The 25,746-nt window shown below is 38.1% G+C and overlaps 1 protein-coding gene across 4 annotated transcripts in view; it reads right to left on the minus strand.

Annotated features, from left to right (window-relative positions):
* Positions 1–251: 251 nt before the first annotated feature.
* Pcdh19 (protocadherin 19) overlaps positions 252–25,746 on the minus strand; it is a 101,020-nt gene continuing 75,525 nt past the window's right edge. For all 4 annotated transcript variants that reach the window (XM_051142580.1, XM_051142578.1, XM_051142577.1 and 1 more), the window contains one exon: positions 252–1,414. In XM_051142580.1, the coding sequence (XP_050998537.1) occupies positions 825–1,414 (590 nt within the window). In that variant the 3' untranslated portion in view covers positions 252–824. The remainder of the gene's footprint in view (positions 1,415–25,746) is intronic.

Below are 25,746 nucleotides of genomic sequence, written 5' to 3' on the forward strand. Positions count from 1 at the left end.
AAGAAATCCTCTGCAAGGTGGTGAGCAATCACTATGTGGATTAAAAAATGTGAGTATCCACCAAGTACTCAACCTCTAGGTGTGGTGTTGCTCATTCATTTGCTGTCTTCATTGTTTGCATTTTGTTTTTATCTGTATTTTTATTATTTTTTTAAGAAAAGAAAACATCAACCTTTAAAAGCCTTTTTGCCATCACCACACACATAGCAATTTGCAATATCAAATACAACAACAGCACAGCTAGCAAAAGGGTTCTTAAAGCAGGGGCGTCCACAGCAAAGTAGTGGCATTGGAAAGTACTCGAGCTTCAGACACAACCTTTTGGGGGCTCGATTTCACATCACTGAATCAATGAATAGTACACAATAAATGACCAATAACTTGTCTACACTACAAAAAACAGTGGCGAGCTTATTAAAGGTGTCCAGAGCTTTTTTTTTTTCCTTTTTTCTTTTTGCTTTTTTTAAATGTAATTCTTCACAAACAATGGTAATTTATATTATCATTTTGACATATAAAAATATATAAATTCAAACACTTAATACATAATACTTTTTCACAACTGAATTTGCCTCTGTTTCCCCAACATCAAGGCCCCTTGAACAACTCAAGCCAAAGCTAATTTGCTCCAACTGAACACCCCTGCTGCCTGTTGAAACGAGAGGGATTGTCACAGAATGACAGTCACTTATACACAATACATTTAGTGAAAGCTCTGCAATGCAGCCACTCAAGAACCAACCATTGGTGAGCAATTAAAATGAGCAGCTGCTACATCTTCACTAGCCAGTGTGGTTTCTTTCTCTCTTCTTCCCCAAACGGGTTTACAGAACGATATCCTTCAGACGCTTCACACCAGGAGATTCCTTGTCTCGACCTTCCTTCAGAATAGGGTTGACCTCATGCATGACTTTCTCACTGTCGGCTCCACGGGGCTCAGCTTCAGAAGGACGAGAAGCGCCATTGTTGGCATGGTGCTCCAGATCATGAGCTGGAGGAGCCAGGGCGACGGTGTAAGACATGGAAGGCTTGGTGGGCAGAGGGCTCTTAAGATGGAGTGGGGAGGTGACTGGGCTAATAGCTTCACAGCCATTACCCGCCTCCCGGATAGCGCTGTTGACTTTGGGGCTGCAGATGGTCACATCAACAGTCCTCTTGCCTTTCAGGATGGGCCGCTCCTCAGCTGGGTGGCTACTGACATCTTTTCCAAAGGTTGCAAAAGTCCGCTTGGTGGAGCCGCAGTCGTCATAAGCCTCAACATCAGCAGCAGTAGCTTCAATGGACAGAGCGATGATGTTCCTCACATGCTCAGGGGACTTGGAGCGGGTGGGCATGGGATTCCGGGGCATCCAGCATCTATCAGAGTGGCCAAGAATCCGGCATTCTTCCCTGCAATGAAATCCTTCATTCTGGTCTGTAAGAAGAAAAGGAAGGGGTCAATTTCATCAGCTTTTCCCAGGAATCATTGCAAGTCCCCAGTTCTGGTCTCTCTCATATCCACAGACCCTTTTGTCGAATGGCACTTTGGTTAGTCCTTTATTACTGTTTGGGACAAGTGTGAAAATGGATTTTTAAAAAGCTATAGATCTATATCTCCCTCTAAATACTACTTTCTTTTCCTTTTTTTTTTTTTTTTTTTTTTTTTTTTTTTTTTTGTCCTTGCTGTTCCCACTGCTGACAGAACAAAAATCCTAAAGAGAAAAAAGTTATAATGAAAAAAAAATACTAGTTTCGAGTTTATCCTGAATGCTAAGGTGTGGAGAGTCAGCAATTTTATCAACACCTGTTTGAAACTGCATTCAGCAGAAAAGCAGTGGAAGCAGTGTAGGGAATGCAATGCTCACTTTAGCAAAGAAACTTGCCCATAATTTTTATGAACACTATCAACTACTTTTCCCACCTTACCCATGAGTGATACATGGTCCTTCCATTTAGATGACTGTGCATTCTCCTCGAAAACCTAACACATAATTTCTTTTTTACCATCAATTCCCCCAAGCAATCACTTCATTGTACATCTCTATGACTAGATTTCCCATCAGAAGGAATACACTGTGAACCCTCCCTTTCATAGAACTCACAAGCCTCACACATGCACACACACACTCCCCTCTTATATGTTGGGGATCATTTAAGTAGCCACAAACAAGCAATTTCTCCTTATTTGTTTAATCTTCAATTTTATTAATGGCCTACTTCCTAATGGAATATATATATATATAGCTAGTAAGAATTCAAATTACAATAGCTATTAGAGACAACACAATAGAATGGTTCTCAAAAATAAGTTAAAAGCAGAAAAAACTACCAAATCTACCTCTCACTTCTGGACATATCTTCAAAGAAAATGAAACCATAAAGATCCCTGCAAAACCAAATATTTTATTTTAATATGAGCATTAGCCAAGATACAGAATCAGGTCAGTTGCCCATCAAAAGATGAGTGGATAAAGAAAGCATGGTATGTATGCTTACTAGAATTATATAGCCATAAACAAAAATGAAATCCTATCATTTGAGATAAGTAGATGAAACTGAAGGGTATTACACTGAGTGAAATAAGCCAAGACTAGAAAAACTAGTACCACATATATGGAGCTTGCCTGAAATGAGTCTATACATAACACACCTGCCTTTTGCTCACGTGTGTGTGTGCGTGTCTGTGTGTGTGTGTGTGTGTGTGTGTCCTTAATTGTTTTAAAATGAGAGTAAATAGCACATGAGAGAAAAGTCACTGGAATAAGCTAGATGGCAAAGACTATCTATGTTGAGTCCATATTTGAAGACAACCATGAACAGGGTATTTGACCTCATTTAAGCTATTTAAAATCTGACTAGAGAAAAAAAAAAAAACCCTTTCTGTGAATCTGGATGAAAACATTATGAACATCTTTAATATGGATATTTCCTGAACTAGTGCAATGCTTAAGAACAAAGCACTCAGACTTATGCATATTTGAAAGCAAATAACAAATAAGCATCATCACCAACAAGAAAAGTGCCTGCCACAGAGATAGGACAATTCTTCAAATGCCAGCACAATTTTACATAATGACTGCATGAATAGCCATGCATGGGAATAAATGAAGGGATTGTCGAACTTCTTTCTCTGCCCCTTACTTATAAGTGCCAAGGGATACCATCTAATACTCTATCACATTTCAACATGCAGATATTCTTGGGAAGGCATAAGATATAAAAATAATGGAAACATGCTTGTACATACAAGGAAGACAGTTGTGTAAGCCCCAAACACATGAATGGAAGAGTTGCTATATATACCCAAGTCAGTTTTATTTAAATCCTGTGCTTTCTTTGGGAGGTCCTAGCATTGTTATAGTACAACCAAATTTACAGCTTCAGTTTTCCTAATAAGAAAACCTCAACTTTTAAGGTATAACTAGTAACTTCAAATAACTTCTATAAGAAATTAATATCAGTTTGGGAGGATGGGATACATCATAAAGAAATGAAAATAAACATAGTTCAATAATTGACTTTCTTTTCTATACATCAAGACAAGTATCCCCAGAAGGTAGCAGAAAAAAAAATTCAGAAAGCCATGGAAATTATATTTCTTTTGTTCCGAAATCAAAGCACAAAGATAGAAAAGCCTTGGCTTCTAATCACTAAAGCCATGGACATGTGAGCAGATCAAATGTTTAGATTCTAGCCTACCTGATACTACAGGCTACTGGATTACAAGTTCAGAGTATAACAGTGGTGAGCCACTGTAAAGTGAACTCTGCCCAATGAAATCAGCATTAACCTTTCATTTCTTGTAGGGTTTTGTTATTGTTTATTTGTTTTCTTTTGTTTACTGAAGTAGCTCTCTTTACATTTTCAGATGAAGTTGTTTTCAACACAATGTAATAGGAGAATCCCACTCACGTGCTAACCTCAAGTCAGAGTATAAAGTAGTTTCCTCCCTATTCTAGATCATTTCAAATGAACAGCAGGAGGAAGCCTAGATCCCTGGCACACTGACAAAAATAAAAATGCCAATTTGTGCAGCCCCTCCTGGGTGCAGATCTGATGGCCTTGATGGTCTCAGTGTGGGGCTCTGATGGACCATGCATGAAGCAAACCTAGACTCCCTGTTCACATCTAGCCAATGGACAGCTCATTCTCCATGATTGTGGGGGGGAATAGGGGACTGTCTCTGACATGAACCCTGGCGTCCCCCCCTCCGATTTGAGATTTGATCACTTCCCCTTGGAGAGGGGCCAAGAGGGTACTCAGAGGAAGGGGAAGCAGGCTATAAGGATGCAACCTGATAAGTTGTGGTCATATGATGGTGAGGAGGGTACCCCAGGTCACAGGTCTAGGGGCTGGGAATAGGGCAGAAAACAGAGGGAGGGTGGGAATAGGGCAGAAGAGAGAGGGAGGGTGGGAATGGGAAAATATAAGCAAGGGCATAATTATAATAAATTATAATAACAAATAAAATAAAATAAAATGCCAGGTACAGATGCTTCCTAGATGTTATGAATCTTGGAAAATAGAAGTAGGAAATCAGATTTTTCCAAAGAATCTTTGCCAAAACAATGTTCACTTTCCTCTTACCAACTACATAAATGAAAAAGAGTCCCTGCCTGGGTAGAAAAACATAGACTAACATAGCACCCTCAAAGATTCAATCATTCTAAGCATAATAACTAAGCTTGTTAAGTCCATCCCAGCTGTACATGAGGCATATTAATACACTATTTGCTTAGATTAATGATGTGAATTTATATTCACTGTTCTCACTTATGTGAGTAATAACATGAATCTAAAAGGTCCGTTTATAAGTAATTTCTCACTTAGAACTTAAATCAAATACCTATATTTCTTTAGTTGCTTACTACAGATAGTGAATTTCTGTTTATCCAGTTTCTCTTCAAAACAGCATGATATTTCTGCTAGTAAAGTCTAACTTGGCTTAAAATATTTACACCCACTTTCTATATAAGACAAATCATGGTAAATAGTGACAGAGTAAATGTACTCCAAATCATAACTTAAGTTTAATAAAGAAATTCACTGTAATATTAAACATGAGAACAGCACCATAAGACCTCCTATTGATATCAATAAAGATAGATTGCATAAGAAAAAGAAGAAAATAAATTTTAAAAAAGGAAAAAAATACCAGCATAGGTATCAGCTGGGTGTTAGACAGAGATGTGAAACTAGAGAGGAACCGTTTTGTATGACCCATCCCAAATAGGCCAGACACAGGCTCTTGCTTGAACATCCCAATGATTTACCAGTTCCCTGCTAGGATTCACCTAAAAACCATGTGTGTGACTTGATAGTTTCTTACATCTTTGTCTAAAAGTACTGGCCTAAACCTAGGCAAAGTGTAAAATTCTAGAATCCACACACAGTTGTGATGATTCAAACACATTGCCATATGCAGATGAATGAAGGTAGGTATATTTTTTAAGGATGTACTTCTTTTTTTTGAGTGTTCTCCTTCTATGTATGTAAGTGAATTGTATGCATGCCTGGTATCTGAGGAGGCCAAAAGAGGGTGGGGCATCCCCTGGAACGTATGTTACAAATGATTTTAAGGTAACATATATGTCCTGGGAACTGAACGTGGATCCTATGTAAGTTGAGCAACTGCTTTTTACCACTGAGTTATCTCTATAGCCCAAGGCAAGTGGCTTTAATTCAAACATATACAGGACTAAAGTTGACTGATAAACTTGTAAAGTACTCCCCTCTACTAATGAAGTTATCCTCATGTCGTAGAAATCAGGAAAAAAATGGGTGCATAAGTTTGGAAGACAACATACATCATAGTGTCAGAAGTCTTCATAACATAGTTGTTTTAGACAAAAAAGGAAGAAAAGAAATAGGAGGAGGAGAATGAAAGAATACATAGAGCTTCTGAAATGTAGATAGTAACAACAATTCTGTTACTTGTTTTCAGAGCTTTGAGTAGAGAATTTCCAATCATCTGGCAACAAATAAATAAATAATAAATAAGTCTTCAAAACATCAGTCTTGCAAAGTTGTAGGAGGCATAACAGACAATAATAATTATGTTGTGATGTATAAATAAGTAATTTAAATAGAAAAATCGAATATGTTGTTTTATACAAACAGTAAAAGTCTGTAGAGCAATTACTACTGTCTTTGAGAAATAAAGCAGCTGTCTTTTCAGATAAAGGCAAACAATGTGTTTCAACAACAGAATCTATCCATGGTCTTATCCAAAGTAATAAATGCCAAGTCAGGCTTTGCTAAAAGTTTCACAGTCCTGGAAGAACAGAGGAGCTGATAGGCTCTGCTGGATTTCTATAGGTGTCCAGTCACAGTGAAAGTGGTCAACAGCACGACTAGTTCTTTACTGTGAGTGCATTCTCTCAAAGATGTTAATGATCAAAGATAAAACTCCAGCACTAAAATAGTTCAAGACTACGTTACAAGAGCAGGGTGTTGTGTCTTTAAAAGTGATTTTCAAATAGGAAAACAGAAATAAAAACATAAAGCAAGTCCCAACTACTACAAGATCTACATAGCAACAGGAAGCGAACATATAAGCAAGTGATATATTAATCAGAAAATCTTCGTGGATTATACCATTACACACCTACATAACATATTCTGCACCAGCCCATGGGCAAGACAATCTACAACCAAAACAGGGTCAGTTTCTGTAAAGTATAATGGAGACATTTTTGCAAGAATTATGAAGGAGGTAAGTATCATTAAATTTGGCTTCATTTGCCCAATAAAGAAATCACAGGAGAGATGGACTAGTGGCAATGGGCATTTACTGGTCTTCCAGAGTACTGGAATTTGTCTCCCAGCTCCCAAGTCAGGTGGGTTCACAAGTGACTGTAACTCCTGCCCCAGGGAACCTGACACCTCATTCTGGCCTCCAGAGGCACTTGCATACATATGGCATATAATCCCACCCATACACACAAATAAAACTGTCCTTAAATCAAACACATTTTTGATAAGTATCCCCACTTAAATAACTTCCCCTCATCTGAAGCAGCAATAAAAGCTGCCAGAAAATAACTTTATTTACTTTTATCATTAGAAACAGAACCCCGCTTCCATTAGGGATGACAAGGTGGTTCACTAAAAAAAAAAAAAAAAAAAAAAAAAACCAGACTTCCTTCTAGGAAGGCATAATCATATAACTAAGATCAAATCAACCTTACGAAGGCATAACGTTATGAAAATTTGAAAGAGAACTGGTTTATCTAGAGACTATTGGTCCTTATTTTTTCCTGCTTTGTCTTATCTGGAACAGAATCATAGTGACTATAGCTGCAATATCTATCTTAACAGTCATATAGTAACTCTAAGGATGAAAATTATAAACCTATCGGAATGCTGAAAAAATACAGGTGAACTTCCCTTATACAAAAAGCAAAATAAACTCTCCTTTATTTAGGCCAATTAATTTCTTTAGTGGAGTCTTTATTTCTAATAGATGAGCACAACTCATGATGGATAACGTTATTCCTGAAGTCCCAACTAGAATCTCACTTTCTTAAGGAATCACTCAATGATGTATTAGGCTAAAATAGGAGTCACTTGTAATTGAGTTGTTTGCTTTTTAAAGCTCTGGGTGAGTAAAACCTATGCCAGTCTGGTTTCCCCCCTACCTACTGAAACTAGCAAAATAGCCACTACAGAGTAATTGTGAATAACAGTTTAACTTAATGAAATGATAAAAAGTACAGAAAGAACAAAAAGAAACTTAGATTGATCCTCAAGATACTATACCACTCATGCAACTCCTGAAATTGGAAATAAATGTTATATCTAATAGAAACAGTTTAGAAATCTACAAAGCAATCTGTGTCACTCTGTCAGAGGCAATAAAAATGGAACTTGAGAACCATTAGTCAAGTTACAAGTGGTTTGGGGTGGTTTTCAAGAGACTAATATGCATTTGACGTCCAGTTGAAAATATAATTGTTTCAACCTGGGAGTTTCCTATCCTACTGTGATAAATTAAGAATTTTAACTTAGTTTAAAGGTGTGATCTATGAACTAAATGTTCTGCTTAGATATCAAATACTCTTTCTTAACATCTAAAAATATCATTGATTTCCATAAAATATAGACTAATTTGATCTAAGATAAGCCTTTCATATCTACAAGAGAAACTGATGTACTCTGGCAAAATTAAGATATTACTAAAAATATTACAAGACTTCATAATAAAGTTCATGTACCAATCCATTAAGCAGTGGAATTACAAACAGGAAGAATAATCCAAGAAAGAATTCCAAAAGCATTTTCAAAGCCTTCAGAATCCAAAGGGAAAAACATCTATTTTCTTTCTATAACTTGACAAAGCATTCAGAGCACTAATGGGCTCAATGAAAAAATAAGAAAGGAGAGGAATGCTGAAAAGGGGCTAAGAGCAGGAAACACTGTATGGGACTCAGAACCTCTATGATTGCTTGTATCTGACTGATATTTTGAGAATTGGTTGGATGTTAAGATGCAAGGAGAAAAGTACTTTCTAACTATCTAGCAAAAATTCAATGAAGACTTGAGGTCAACTCAAAGCCATAGGGAAGAGGTATTGCACTCCATAAAGTAAAAATAACTAGCCACAAAAGACGGTATTCCTTCTGTAAAATAAGTATGGGACATCCATGAAGGCTGGAACAGTTGTACAGACTCAGGAGCCAATAATACTGAGCTATCCTGCAGCCAGTCTAATTCTGTTGAATCTTCCATTACAGATTTAACTACAAACACCTACTTGTATCTTACTCCCTTCTGCCTTTATTCCTTCCCCACATCATTCATTTATGTTCTCCACTTCCCTAGCCTCCTATTTCTTAGAAGCCCCTCCCATGCACTATGCTTGGATACAAAGCAGACAGAATCAGTAGAGTGGTAGAATTGTAATTGACATTTGAAAACAGTGACATGATATTATTTGACAGATGTCAAAAAGTGCTCTCCACAAACCAGTTCTTATCAGATGGAGAAATTCTATAGATTTTTTCATTTATCTAGGGGTACACATTAAGAATTGCCAGTGGTAATAAGAGGGTCTTTTGTCAAATTAAGACAGTCTTTTCCCTTTGGTAATGTATCAGAGCACTCAGTAAAGGGGACCCAACTTCTATGGGGGTGAGGAAGAACAGACACGGCTTCTAGTGGAGAACGGTCAGAGTTGGAATGGGGCATCAAAACAAAAGTTATTGAGCATGGTGAAGTAATGCTGGCAAAAACAGAAACAAGAAAAGTGGGGGGAAAGCCAGTCCTAAGTAACCTAGGTTGGCATTTTCAGAATCGTGATAAACACTGGGAATTCTATAAGGGTTAGTTTTGGCTTGACATGGGGAAGGAAGCTGAAAAATTGAATGAATCCCAAGCTTGTCCCAGACAATTTGACAGATTAGCATTAGCTATCAAATACCACCCAATATACAGCCTCTGGAGCCAAATGGTACATGACCCTCTCTCCTCATTCATGGTCTGTTCTCCTGCAATTCACTTACCACCAATGGACATGGAAATGGATTTAAAAGATGGACCTTTCAGAATTCAAAGAAATTGAATTATCTTCAATGGAATCTTTAGTGCTGAGCTGGTTGAAGAGACAAAGTTAAAACATATTGAAGTATGAGTGCTTGAGAATTTAATATTTATGATAGATGACAGTGTGGCATGTGCAGTTCATACCATCAAAGTTGCAATTTTGGCAGTCACAATAGCTCCTAGCATTTTCATTTTTGTACTGGTGCTCAATTCAATTCAGTCCATAAAGTACATATCAAGATGTGTATAAGTATAAATCATTTGTGCTGATTCATGGGGAGCAAGGAAATGGAGCAAAGGGCTACCCAGAAAATTGAGAGAGAGAAATAAGAAGTGGTGACAGTGACTGAGATAAGCAGAGATTGAGTAGGCTGGGATCTTTGTATTTGTCTTCTGTGATGGAAAAAATTATGTGACAAAGTGCTGGGCTTCATCGAAGTGCTTAGAAACCATTTAAAAAGGCATCTTTATAGATAAAATATGAGATGACATGGAAGGTCACTAAACTATTCCCTACAATGTAGAACACTGAGATGCTGCAACTCTGAACGGTAGAAGACTGTTTTCAAGGGTTTCGTTGTAAGATTCTTACAGAATTAAGCCCCTTGTCCCACGCCAATGGGACATTTACAACACCTAGTCAGGTCTCTAGAGAATTCAATCTATTTGTTTCATTTTGTATATACTAAACACAGTCAAGATCATCCACAGATTCAGAAAGCAGTTGTGCTGCTGGCATAGCATAGTCTTTACATTCTGCCCACCAGGAGCTCTGAACCTAAACTCAGCTGTAATTTGGTTTCATTTGTTGCCAGAAAAAAATAGAAAAACTGCTAGTACATTATGAACTTGCACAAAACCTTCTTTGTGGTGGATCTGAATTTTTGGGTGCCTGAGACAAAAGCACAAAGTAAGGATAGTATAAATAATGTTGGGAGATAAAGTAAGAAAGAACAGGGTATGTTAACCAGGAGAAAAAATTGTCCTTATCACATGGGGTTTGGGTACTAGCTTGATGATGAGAGTGCTTGCCTAGCATAGGGGAGATCTGGGTTTTACTTCCAGCACTGAAAATACACACACACACACACACACACACACACACACACACACACACACACACTTACACCTCAGTTTTTAAATGAAAAGTTAATATTGGCACTAGGGGGAACATGCAACAGCAGTGTTCCCCTTAGCAGGAACTGACATTTCCTTCAGCTATGTCCCAGGACACTAAGTTTTGTGGGAAGTACAATACTGGCCATGAGTCAATAAACAGAAATTTAACTTTCAGATTCCTTAGAGCTTTTTGAATGCCAAATAGTTCGTGGGACTGACTGGGTAAGTTAAAAGACCACATTAGGAATTCTCCAATCACCCATTCGACTTTGAAAATAAAAATGTTCAGTAAACCAATCATTATCTCTTGCAATGAGTCAAAGAGCTAGTGTGCCATGTCTTTAGCCAAATAGTAATCACTGGAAATGGTCACTGAAAATAAGCAGAAATGTTGAGGCATTGACATGTATTAACTACCTAGGGTAGATTATCTTATAGCAACAGAAGTCTTTTAGAAAATTTTAGCATTATCTTGATGGTTTACTGTAACTTTAGCAACCATCTGGAATGCTGTTGTGTGATGACACTGCTTCTGGGTACAACAAACAGCACAACCATTAAAAAATTCATTTCAGATATCTTCCTGCAAGCTAATAAATTTTATAGCAGTTTCAATCCTTCTTTCTTGCAACAAAGAAAAGCTTAGTTCCAGACAAATTAAAAGTAAATTGATTGCCTTAGGGAGATATATTCAAATATCACTTTTCTGTGTTAGAAATCATTTTGGGAGGAATTGGGTAGAATAGTGTGAAATAGATGGTGGAGATAATAATGTAAAAGATATAGAAGTGAGTATATGAAAATGATAAACAACAAAGGAAGATTACCCAACTCATGAAATCCTTGTTTGCACAACTAAGTAGAAATCAACTAAAAGTAAAATGCAAGTGTGGCATTGTGGTGAGGACCTAGCATTTGTGCTGGAATTTATGAATAATAGCTATGAATAATGAATACTAAAATCAAAGGGATCAAACATCACCTCCTGTTTACTTGTCATTATTCATCTCTCATGGACAATGCTCAATTCTGTTCTTTTGGTCTTTTTTTTTTTAAACGATGTAGAACTATTCTTTTTGGGTTCCCCACTTAATCACTCAAGTTATGGGAAAGCAGGCTGTATGTTATTAAGTGCTGTCTCAAAAGCAATTACACAAATTCAGGAGAGAAACCAATTAATCTATTCTTTGAAGACGTCTGACATTTGTCCTATGATTTTATCTGGAAGTAAATGGCCCTTATACCTTTAACTCATGCATGTTTCACTGGACCCTCCCTTTAACGTCACCTTTCCCAATTCCTCACTGATGCGGAAAATGGTGGTTCCATAGACCATTAGAGAAGCCTTGCTATCTATTTGGGCCAGAGCTGTGGGTGGTTTTCCTGAATTGATTCAAACCCATGTTCACACTGTCACAGTTGAGGATTATAGCAACAAAATTCACCCATCCATTTCTCTTCACTCCCCCTGTCTCCACAACCTCACCTATACCACTACTAATTATTTGTATTCACGAATTAAAACAATAAACAAATCAAAAGATTAATGAAAAACCACTCAAATTTAAATCCTGTGCCCATTTGCAGATTCCCTTGGATAAAATCTCAATCTCTCTTTCCCTCTCCCCACCCTCCTCCCACCTCCCGTTGCATCTACTAAACTCAGATCTTACTGCATTTCCCCTTGTATCTATCATGACTGGATCTGTGAAACATAGAGCTAATGAGCAAGCAGTGATAAGAGTAGCCCTAAGCAAGCTGTGCAGAAAACAAGGTAGCACTGGGAGTAGAGAATTGGAAGCTTCATTGAAACCTGCATGATTTCCATCTTCTGATATTCCAATTTGGCAGATAGAAGATACGAAGTATTTAACAAGAAATGTTGGACTTTAGCATAAAAGTATTCTAAGACTAAACTGAAATTATTAATTACAGGAAAAGCTCCTTTGGCCCTAGAGCTTTTTTATCCCCTTAATTCAACTTCAATTTTTTATTTGTTTTTTTATCAGTTGTGAACAGAAAATAATCTGTCTTATTAAAAATTCAGATGAAATAATCAGCTTTGGAAAATGCAAATTGTACTGAGTTAAGGGCTAAAGATCATCATTTGCTCATATATTAAGACATGGCAAATAAAAATGAAAATTAGGGAAAAAGACATGGCACAGGTCCTGTATCTAACCTAATAGCCATGAATCAATGGATTGGGCTGGGAGTGGAGAACCTTGAAACAAAGAAAATGAGGCAGGAAAAAAATATGATATTCAGGGGGGCTGGAGCAATGGCTCAGTGGTTAAGAGTGCCGCCTGCTCTTCCAGAGGTCCTGAGTTCAATTCCCAGCAACCACATGGTGGCTCACAACCATCCATAATGTGATCTGATGCCCTCTTCTGGCAGGTAAAGCACTCATATGCAAATAGAGTGGGGTTAAAAAAAAATATGATATTCAGAAGACTTCAGGAGATGTGCAAAGAACACTCTGAACACACTGCTGCACGCATTCATGTTTTCGAGCATGTGCACATGCACGCGCACACACAAATACACACACACACACACACACACACACACACACACACACACACAGTGGGGCTAGGCTAGGTTGTACACAGAGTTGTAATGCTGACATAACTTCCTGTATAAAATGTTTCTAGAACACTAACAAGGACACTGATAAATGATTTTTTTTTTCTCTCAGGAAATCTTCTGCACTTTTTGGAGTACAACGTTTCATACAGAGTTTATGTAAATGGAAAAGCTTACATTTTTAACATTGTCATTTTTTCCAATACAGGAGAGCCACTGTAGCTCAACAAACTACTCAGGAGTAATAATTTTACCAAGACAAAAGTAGGCAAACAGATTGGATGAAACTAATTCCTTGTGTAATGGCTGCTAAAAAGACACACATGAGTCCAGCGCTTAAGAATCATTTTTTGTGCTGTACAACAGACTGAAATGAGAGTTAGTTCTCTGGTCTACATGATCATTAAAAACAACTTTTCCTTCTGTCCATGTCTGTTTACTAAGGGAATGAAGAGCTGGCCTTCCTTCTGTACCACGCAACTAGATAGGAGGTCCAGAAAAAAGTCTGTAACATGAACTAATACTTAAAATTTAAAATAATTGTAGTGTCTAAATGTTTCGGGAGCTTTGAAGGAGCCAGAAAAATTTGAAGAGAGCTGTAAAACAGATTTTTCAGAAAGTAGACATGACTGCTGGTAGACAACTATCATTCAGAGGTAGAGGCCAGGAGGCCAGAGAGAGGTCAGGAGTTCAAGGCCAGCCTCCACTTCACAGAAAGTAAAGGTGGCTGGTTGTGGTAGTGTACACTTATAATGATGTCACTGGAGTAAGAGGAAGCTGGAGGCTCACAGTTAAAGCCAGCTAAGCTACATAGCCAGGCTCTATCAAAACAAAATAAAACTAACAGTAGAAGTGAAAGAATGTTCTTACACCTCCCTTTGTTAAAGGAAGCTTTAGAACTGGCGTCAAAGGAAGTCACCCATCTGTACTATTTACTTTCTTTTGGCCACACCCCACAGATGACTCAGGTCTGGGGAACAGCACACTTGATTACCCACTAGACAGAACAATCTTGTGAACTGCACACTGTCAGTTTCCCCAGTGTGTCAAAGACTGAATTGCCCTCCCAAAAATTTCATCATATTCATAGATATTGTATGAAAGAAGCTTCCACTGCTCAATGAACCTTTTATTCCAACTTCTAAATAATAAGTACTTTCATGGATTAATTCCCATTCCTGTCCTCATATCATCTTCGTTGTCTCCATTCCATAGTGGTCAGCTCCTTTCAGCTGTGACTAAAATATCCACTCATCTTACAGTCTCTCTTCAGATATTGTTTCTCTTCCTTCAGCTTTGTGGCCTTTCCTTGTCATAGCAAATCTTTCTGTTAAAAACCTCATACCTCAGTGAGCTACAGGGAGGCAATGATAGACAAAAGCAGTGGGCAAGTGTCTGCCAGGAAAACCACTGATAATAGAAACAGTCCATTTTCTGGACACATTTCCTTCTTTCCACCAAAGCCCCTGCAGAGTATGCCTGACACTGCTATGGGGCCCCTCCTAATATTAGAAACAGCTGTGTCTGGAATGTCCTTAGTAGGATATGTTACCAGCACCACTTACAAGATAAAATTTTAAGGACAAGAATATTAACTATAATATTAACTATACAATTACACAGTCTGTATACCGTGTGAAAGAGCTCACATTTCTACAAGGAAAATCAATGGTTAACATTTGCTATAAAACAAAAATTTTAAATCTTAGAAATGTCTTCAATTTCTAAAAGGGTGCTACAAGTTTTATATTTTTCCAAAAGGAAAAAAGAGCGGAGGATTCAGTAAACTACCCAACTATTTGCTCATTGGAGACTCACAGCTTAATGTAACACTGGCCCTCTTTTGCCCTTCACGTCAAGATCATTGGGCCATCAGCCAAAGCCTAGAGAAGTAAGTTTCATTTCGGTGAATTGGAATCTTTAGTGTCAGACACAGTCAGCCTGACTAATGGGAGCCACAGCTTGCCAAAACCCACAGCCTCCCTGTCGGTTCCACCCATCAAATATGTTTAGAAGTTCATGGCACAAACCCAGCATGCTACAGATCCCAATCAACTATCAATAGCTTAAGTGTAAGTGATTGTGGATCAAGTACAAGCCAAATGTGTTTCCCTTTTAGTAGCAGGAATTCCAATACTGTTATGGCACCCATAATGCTCACACTTAATGATTCAGACAGGCATCCACCAGCTAAGTGTTATCGGATGCTCTGCACATGCTACAATTACAGCATGCATCACACTGTTAATAGGTACACCAGTTTGAAGTTCCAGAGGCAACACATGGACAATATTGACAAGACTTCCCCCTGCCAGTTGAATATGATGGAAGATGGAGGTGTCCATATATTTCCTGCTGGGTACTCTGCAGGCATGTTTCCATCTCTTTGGGATCCCACAGCTATTGAACAAAAGAATGTGTGTGTGTGTGTGTGTGTGTGTGTGTGTGTGTGTGTGTGTGTGTTGCTAGTACATCTCTGATTTCCCTGACATTCCAATATTGATTGCCAACAGTACTTTACTGAACTTGCTTTGCCTTTCTACTTTTTAATACTTGTAGAATGAGTCAAACTCGGTGCTCTATCAACTCAGCATTTTTCTCAATTCATAGCTTCCCATCCTATAAATATTTTCAAAGACACTGATTTGAAGTGAATGGCTCAGGATAATAATCATGCCATTTAAAAAAATTATGGCAATCCCATACACACACACACACACACACACACACACACACACACACACACACACTGGATTGCAGTCATATCCATCCCCATTACCATCTTTCCCCTCCCACTCCTCCTGACTCCCTTCTTTCCAACCAGCTCTTTCATGCTTTCATGTAGTTTTTTTGTATGTGAAGGTCTTGTATATGTAGCCACAGTTACTGTGTGTTCATAGCTGCAATAGCATGTCATAGCACTTTTCTCCATCCCCTGAGTTTTATAATCTCTTTTCTACTTTTTCTTTGGTGTTCCCTGGGACTTGGAGGGAGTGACACAGATGTCCTGTTTAGAGTTGAATATTCCACATGACTTACTCTCCAGGATTATCACCCACTGCAAAAATGTTTCTCTGGCCAAAGGTGAGAGGATCACTAATCTATGTGTATAAATAGAACTATGTGGAAGAAAATTTGTCCATTTAGTAAAATGTGAGTAGTATATAACCCCACCAATCCTGGGCCTGTGACCTCCTCAGCCACAGGCTCTTGACCTAGTTTGTAGCACCAGACATGAGTTCCCTCTCATGGCGTATGCTCACATCCAATCATAAGGAAGTCCTTCAACAAGCAGTTATATCAAGAATGTATCACTAACTGGCTCATGTCAGTTTAGTACACTGAAAAAGTAATGGCTTCCTTTCTTCCCTAAGCACAAATATGCCCTAAAATCCACACCCATTGGGAAGTCAACTATCATTGTTTTAAAATAGATAATCTAACTTATTAAGGCCTACCACCTCCTTAGGAACTTCAGGACTATGTATGCCTATGTGCCTCTTCAATTACTAGAACTTAGACTAGTGACCTGAGCAGAGCCGCCATCCTATGCAACTGTGGAGAGGAGCACGGAGAAAGGATTGGATGCTCCATAACTTTTGTATTTATTTTTAAGAAATCATTTATTTCAATAATAATTATATCCAAATATTAGATGTCTGTAAGATTATGTATCAATTCACAATTTAAACAAATCTCAAGAACAAAGCTGATTCCCAATACTGGTTTCGACAACAAATTTCTCCAATCAACTCAATGTTACCAACCCTTCATTCCTGTCACCAAGGAGAAGAATGAATGGAAGGCAAATTCAGCTGCAGTTTCAATAGGCATCTTTAGATTTTCTTATGGTATTTAATATGTTATGTTTCCTTCTTTGTCTATTGCCTGCCATTTCTTTGTTCCCTACTGTTGTTAAGTGCAGCATCATAAGGATATGATTTTAGATTTTCCTAACCCTTGCCTAGTTCTCATCCCCTACTGCTATGAAGCTATAAAACAGTATAATTAACTCCAGCTGCCCCATCTTCACTCCTGACTCTAGGAGCTGAGCAAGCCGACCCTGCAGGGTGTGGACTAAAGTGGGTGGAAGAATGTCTGGCTCCAGCCCCACCACGGAGTGCCTCACCCAAATTGCAATCCTCCCCCACTAGACAATACCTAAGTTCTGCAATCATGTTTACACAGCTGGGACTGCACAGCCCCTGAAGATCATGCAAAGAAGACTAAAGACTGCTCCCTGTTCCATTCTGAATGTAATCCTATTTCTTGAAAGAAGAATAAATGAATGTATTAAATTCCCAGTGTCATGATAAGAGACACTGGGAAAGAGCCCGAATGTTCCCCTTCTGAAGAGAATGGTCATTATCATGATTCCAGCAGCCCAAAGGCAGGAGGCTTTCTATCTGCTACTAAATAAGAAGCAGTCAATGATAGCTTCCTCCAGATGGAAGAGCAGCCCTACCAGAAAACATGACCACCCACTTCACAGTTCATTTTATCATTATCTTAAAAATGACAGAGCAAATTACTTTAGTGAAGCAGGGTTCTTGCCAGCGTGACACTTGAGGGTACAGATGAGTCTATTTTCCCCTTCATAGAACCCCTACCTGAAATCTTTCATATTCTTGCTCATCAATGCCAAGAAAGCACCCCCCCCCCCAACACCAGTCCCTAATGTAAAGAAAAGATAAAGTGTACATTTGATCTTACCTCAACACTGCCTACTGATAGCCTAAAGCCACAGGAAGAGCTAAAGGTTGCAAAGTGCTTGGATACAAAAAAAAGGCAAACATTTCTGTTCCAACCCTTTGTCCAAAGGCAAGTTTCTCTCAAGAAAAACAGAGGCATGAACCATATTTGCTGGAGCCACTCATGGCTTAACCTGCCTCACATCAAATGGAAGTTTACACCTCCACTGTACATCAGAAACCAGCCTTTCACAGTGAACTTGACTTGTGTGAAAGGCAAACCCCCTCCTAACAGCAGTCTAGCAAGGGACCTCAGAATTGGAGCTTTGAAGAAAAATGGCCTCTCAGTCCAAGCTCTGAGACTTCATGGTACTCTCACGGAAGTTGCTTAAAATAACCATAACTTCTTGAATTTTTTTCCAATCTGGAAAAAAAGACTAGTAAGACTGACCTCTTGAATGAGCAGAATAATTAAAAGAAAAGTAAACTTAGCTAAAAAAAATAATGTCTAGCAATGTGGAAGAAGAATTCAGTACAACTTAAGTGTAATTATAGACATGTAGGGAAAGCTCTAACTATGGGAGCTATGCAGTCCAAGTTGGTCCCATCCTTCCTTTATGTATCTGCCTATGGTTAGAATACAAAGAAAAGTGTACTAAGAAAGACTTCCTCTTAAAGATATCACAATAGGCTACACAGATGACCCAAATGCCACCAGGGTTCTTCTTTTGGATTGTATTCACATTAAGATGCAAGTGCTACTTGGAAAAGGGAGAGCAGTTTGTTTAACAAGTCCCTGGACACAGAGCATTGAGTAAGCAAAATTTTACGTGACTAGTAGGAAAGAAGCAAACAATGGATGTGAACACAGGGAGGGTTTTGAGTAGAAGGGCTAGTGGTAGGAGAAACCAGGAAAACCTAAAGAGTAAAACAAGTATTTGATAGTTGGGCTCTTAAGTGGAGGCAAGCTGCAGGTAGACAGATGCTGTTACACTGTGCACACAGTTGTTTCAAAAAGCCGAGCCTTGCATACACCAGAAAGCTTGAGAAATGCTCTTTCACTTATGCTTTCTTTTCTTCCTAGGCACTGTTACAGACCTCATCTTTTAAGGGAGGGAACACATACACGAAAGATAAATTCAAAAAAAAATTTTTTTAAATGTACTTCAGGCAGGGAATATAGACAAAATGCTTAATATGCTAAGTAGGCAGAATTAAATTGAATGAGGCACTTGGGACAGGCAAACAAAAGAGGCTGCAGCACACAGATTTGGAAAGGCAGAAAGTTTTGCCCCATTGACCAGCAGGGAGATAATGTGAGAAGGGAGGTGGGGAGGAATGCAGAAGTTGACTTTAAATTGTGAGTGCTAGAGAAAGGCACGATAAGAGGAAATCCCAATAATGAAAGTGAAACCATAAATTAAAGGCCAGTGAGATAGGTAAAATCAAAACACCTAGAGAAAAACAGCCATCGCTTTTTTAAATAGAGGCACAAATAACTAAAGCAGCAAGAGGGCCCTTTAAAATCCAAGTAGAGCGCTTGTGCAGATGAGACCTATTTAATGCAAGGATAAAATATATTTATGATGTCATATCTTTTATTTCTCCACTAAAACCAAATCATGGATGCTAGGCTAAGTTCTCCACATAGATCAGTATCTCAAAAGGCTAACCAATATAATCACTGGGAATAGTAAGGTAAATGCAGTTCTGAAAGATTGATAAAGCCTGCATAGTATATATATATTAAGTCCCCAAAGACTGAACACCTCCCCCCCCCCGACCCCTACCCGTGAATTGGAGCAAGTCTGGCCATAGGATTTTGGTAGGTCTAACATACAGGAAATGGGCTAGCAGTCCTAAACTAATGGCCAGTTAAGAAATCAAAGGAAAGAGCTAATCATTCCATTTTGAGAAAGGCAGAGGCAGCTGCCAAAGCATCAGAGGGGAAACAGCTGCGTTCTTCACTTAGGGGAAAGACCTAATTAAGTTGAAAATTGCAAACTATTCAGAAATAGTGAAGAAAGATGAGAACACGAATTGGATGTATAAGGAAAAGAGGACCACTTCCACAAAAATACACACATTTGGAAGCTAAACCCATGCAAACAAAAGCCCAAAAGAAGCCAGAATCTCTCAATGTTTAACAAATCCTAATTTGACCAATTTTTCTCCCCATGTGCCTCACAATAATGGAAGGATTTTTAGATGCCAAAACCTCAAAACTAAGAGTCAGATTTCCTGACACTCCTTGTTCTTTAGAAACAGAGAAAACCTCAGCCTTAGAGTCCTCCAATAGCCTTTTCATGATAAATAAACTATAGTGTGCTAAACAGGACGTTAGCAACAGTGAGCTCCTTTAAATCACTGAAGTCTGGATGCTGCAATACAGATGAAGGAATGAGGGGTCAGAGAGACTAAGATAGGTGCTAGAGATCACCCAGGGAGTAAGCGCAGATCCAGGACTTCAATCCATGTGCTTGAACAGGACTTTCTCCCATCTCCACAACAAAAGAGCCAATAGAAGAGAGGGAGGAGAAGAAATTTTCCCAGGATGACAAATCCAGGATGACTATGGTATATTTTAACAATGTGAAAAATATTTTTACATCATCATTGAGAAATGGTCATTTTCCAAGTTACCAGTATACACTATCATATACACAAAGCCCGGCGTGATAGCCCACACCTGTATTCTTACCTCTAAGGAGGCTGTGGCAAAGGAATCACAGATGCAAGACCCTCCTTAGCTACAGAACAAGGTCTTTTCTCAATAAAACAAAAGAAAATCTAGAATGACTGTGCGTTGGGAAGCATGTAGTCCAATAGGCCAAAATAGAGCAATCTGATCCGAAAGAGTTCAAATCAGAGGAAATGATGAGGAACGGAAACTAAAGACTGATTTTATCAGACATTTGGCAGGGATTTGGGTGGGTCCACACCAGTGGGAGCAAGAAACAAGCAAGGATAGAGTAGGAAAGCAACTCAAGCTGTGATTCAACTGGCATACTGTGGAAAACCCAACCGCTAGTAACACAGCTTATCACAGCAGGCCGACTCAACATAACATGCAAGAAGTGAAAGGGCAGGAACTATGTGAATGCTGACGCTGTACATAAACCAGGTACTATCAAGCATGCCAACAATACCTGGAGCCACATATATAGGAAACAGAAACTTTCTTCTGATCCATGTTCTTTCTTATAGCAAATCGTTTCACAACTAGCATCTCTAGAATAATGGCACAAATGAGAACTTCACAAGAGAACAAAGATTGGTAGATGACTTATATTGTTTAGTAGGGCTTATAGAATGCATTTGGGATTGCCTATGACCTGTGTGGGAAACTGGAAGAAGTTATAAGGAAGTTAATTCTTCTGTATGAAGGAAGTCACAAAAATGTTCAATGAAAAGATAACTAAATCAGGAAAACCGAGCAAAACTTTTCAATGTCATTGACTGTATCTCCATTTCCCATAAAAGTAAAAAGTATATGAAGTTGTCCCTCAAGGGAAAGAGCAGAGAACGAGGCCAACCTGTAGACAAAAGGCTTGGAGGAAGACCTAAACAAGAACTATCAAAGTAAATGTGCATGGGGGTAGAGAGGGGGAGGCTGTCCTTAAAACAGCAGTGGCACCACTGAAGAAAAGGCTTGGAGTATTAGTTTCAAAAGAACGAATGAACTATGAGAGGTGTGACCTGTTAGCCAAGCAGGAGGCTTTGTTCTAATCTTTAAGGAAAACAGAGACAGTTAACAACTAGGAAAGAGGGAATGAGCTGACAATTAAGTCCATTGTACCCTTAAGACTTATTTACTCCCTACTACCAAGGTTAAAAGCCTCCTCTTTGGTACACCTTCAGTAGTTTTTAGTTTAACTGTGGTATTTTTGATAGACAAGTGACCTGCTACTTCAGTTTGGTTTTTACCCCAAGCTTTATGACATTGCCATTGAGCTGCTTCCAACAAATGAATGCCAAAGGGAGGAAATTAAGATGAAAGAACAATTACCCCTCAAAGCAAGCACACCATACCATCTGTTAACTTGAATATGGCACTCATTACAGACCCACTGGCAAATGGCTGTGTGCTCAGGAATCTGAAAAGGTTGTGCCCTGAACCCAAAATCAGATAAAAAAAAAAAAGCTCAGCAGTAGCAAGGCTTTAACAATTATCAGCTCCCCTACATTAAAAAAAATAGACACAGGCAAGCCATAAATTTGCATGGCAAAAATCATGCACATAGGTACTAAAGTACAGCATCAAGTAAAGAAGAGATCAGCACAGATTAGATTTCTAGTCAAGCAAAGCTACTCATAGAACTTCTATTTTGCCTATATTATAAAGTGAGAATGAGGCATGGATGAGAAGGAGAAGAAGAAACCAGGAAGAATATTTCATTAGGCTTATTTTTGCAATTCCATTTTGAGTACCTACTAAAGAATATCCATGTTGTCTTACTTTACCATCTCATTCAATTCTCAGCACCTATATCCCTGGCAAATTTGACCAATAGCCTTCATTGTACAGATGTGAAATCGGGGCAGGCAAATAACATTTCTATAGTCACACAGCTATTAATCTGTGGAATGTAATGAGGAGCTGAAGCCCCTGACTCTTAGGTCAGTGCCCTTGTTGGTAAATGAGATCACGCAGAGATGAAAGCATTCAGGCAGACAGGACATGAAAGGGAAGGGCACAAGGGGTAGGCAACCTAGCAATCTGATTCACAATTATAGTATACCAAGCAGAGGTGTGATACATAAAAACACCTTCATAGTTATTGATCTTAGCCATGCTGATCATCACCCTACCACCTGACAAACATATTTTCTTTTACAATTTCATATTGTTAATGAGTTTATCTTGTCACATTTCATTAATAATATGACAATAAATAAATTTGTTATGGATTAATACAAAAATACTCAAAATTACAGCTTATAATTGAGTGACATTATTTGGAAAGAAATCACTTTATATGATTCACTAAGGTAAGAGAGAAGAGGGCTCTAGACATAGGTAAGAGTATTTCTCTATGCAGATACGGAAATACGCATGACAGAATTTCAGATACAAACTAAAATGCATTTGGTTTTTATTCAGTATTCTAAAACCTAAAATGAGAATTGTTGAACAGTTGCTTTTATTTCATTCTATATTTTCAAGATATAAATCCTAAAATAGTTTACCTAATTAGAAGAGAGGGGAAAAAGCATATAAAATGATTTCATTACAAACATACTAAGTGAAATTTTGAGCATTTAGTGACTTACTCAAGGCAGCATGTAAACAAATACTATGGAAATTTCAAGCCCTTGTTCCTACTGAATCATGTGCTATAACATTATTTTAGGGATTATAATTATTTTTAATATTTTGCATATAGCTTATGGATTTATACTTTTAGGTCTAGAGAAATTATGTACTTTCAGCTACATTTTTCATGGGATGTCAAATTATGAAAGGAAAATTATTTTGACAATGGATCTGCCTTTTTAAATAGCCATGGCGCTGATCCCTGTGTTCTAATTCTTTGTGCATACCCTTAATTGTTCACAGTTCTCTTTTGTCCCTCCTTTTATTTGCGTATTGACAAATGCAAATACATCATAAGGTCCTTCACAAGCCAAAACACTTTATGCTGCAAAATTGCAGCCTGCTAGCTAGATTAAATAGGATAGAACCGGTAAGGGTGAGCCACTTAACTGAAAGTAATATAAAACAAACAACTCTAAGGAAAGCTAGGGTAGAATTCTTTTTTTCACTTATTATTTCATTTATATGAGTGGCTCTCTTCTAAGATTTTAAAACTTTGTAAGAGCTGGAAGTTGGAGGGTTTTTTTTTCAATCATTAAGAAATTCATTTTTTTTTTCCACTACAAAAAGGGAAGAAATCCAGAGGCACATAAATTCCCATCATTTCTCAGATGACAGTGTCCCCATGGACCTGCTGTGAGCTCATTCATATGGCAAGAAGATATGACCTTTCAGGTAGGAGCTGAGCATTTTTCAGTGTAGTGAGAGAAGAGAAAAAGAACAGAAGGGATTCTTTATATTCTTTATTTGTAGGCTGATTTTTTGGAGGAAATCTAGAAATGAAAGGTGTATTTTCCTTTTTTTTTTTTTTTTTTTTTTTTTTTTTTTTTCTGTGAAAGTCTGACCACGCTGTTTGAACAGCAAGAACAACAAAAGAATCACAACAATATCTGCCCCTTATCAGCTGTTTATGAGCAATGAGGCAAGAACAATACCGAGGCGAGGAACCTAGGAACTGAGCTGTGCATCATCGTTTCACCTAGGGGAGCCTAAGTAGAATCACCACCATCAGAGAAGAACCAGAGGTTTGCTTATCTCACAAGGATGCCAGAATACGTGCATTTTTAATTTAAATTAGTCCAGAGTCTACCTCAAATCTTTCATGAATATTCTATAATCTCTTCTATCTCAATTTGGCTGATTCCTAAAGACTGACTGGGTAGGGAATGGAACTTTCAGACATCTACACATTTCATAGCAAGTAAACCAAATACAACTATCAAATGTTCTTTTGGACACTGATAGCTCCAGGCCTCTCTTTTCTATACATGGCCCTTGTCTGAGACTGTATTCAATATCTAGAAGTCATCCTCCTCTGTATCTCTACCTAATCCCCAGTTTGGAATAATATCTAATAGAAATCATTTACAACTTACTATGAATTTGAAAACATATATTCACTATCCTCCTGTGGGGTGTCTGAAATTTGAACTACCATCATAAAATGCAGTTGCCTTGGCCTCTATTCAAAGGATCACAGATGAGGAGTTTTGGATAATAGGGATACAGAGCTTAAGCAAAATGGAAAGCCTAGTTCACTGACTCTGTTTATGCTTTGGGTACTTACTATTTGGCAGAAAACACACGAAGTGAATCATCTCATAACCACCCTGATAGGCAATGTCTGTCATTCTCCCATTTTGCAAATGAGAAAAAAAATGAGTAACTAAACTGAGAACCACAGGCATCGATTGTCAAAGGCTAACCTGGAACTTAGATTTGTCCTACTCCAAAGTCTATATTAATCTTCATTATGCTATGTGCCAAGACTGGCAATGTTGATCTTAAATATTATGGAGTAGTATTAAAGTATTTGCATTCTCTCATTAGAGCCAGCTCATATTTATAGGGCACTGTCTATCTGGAAGACTCCAATGAGAAGCAGGATTCTCAGGCTTAGCTGTGAAGGCTAGTTACACCACACACAGTAAAGGAAGTCTTGATTATAGCTCATTATATCCCTGTCAATCTCAGTTTCAACCATATATCTGTGTACCTTACTTCATTTCTCTCTCATCACCTCATTCTGTGTTTTATATATATATATATTTCTTAGTTGGCTAAGAGTCTGATTTTACTCCTCAGTTTAAATGGCTCACATTCTTTGCATTTTTGGTTTTAGTTCTATGCTTGTCTATCACTTAGAGTTGCCATAAAGGATAAATAATATATTATAACATGTGTTGCTTATCACAATGATCCCAAAGTCTGCCAGGATTCAAACATATATCAATGTCAATGGAAATGTGGGATATGTAGAATATGTGGTTCCATACTTGAATTTCTGGTACAAGAACTTTAAGCTTTAAAGGATCCTAGATGATGATGAACATTCTTCTCCTTGAGGATGTTCTCCTTTCCTAAATGAAGAAAGATATTGTCTAGCTTTGTAAGTCTCATCTAAAAGATAGCTAATTTCCTCATCTAGAGATTCATTCCCACAGGATCTGTAAGTAACTTATTTCAGATAATTTTTATTTGGAATACAAAAGAGAGAAAGAAACCACTAAG

Source organism: Acomys russatus, chromosome X (genome assembly GCF_903995435.1).
Source record: "Acomys russatus chromosome X, mAcoRus1.1, whole genome shotgun sequence".
Taxonomy (NCBI): domain Eukaryota; kingdom Metazoa; phylum Chordata; class Mammalia; order Rodentia; family Muridae; genus Acomys; species Acomys russatus.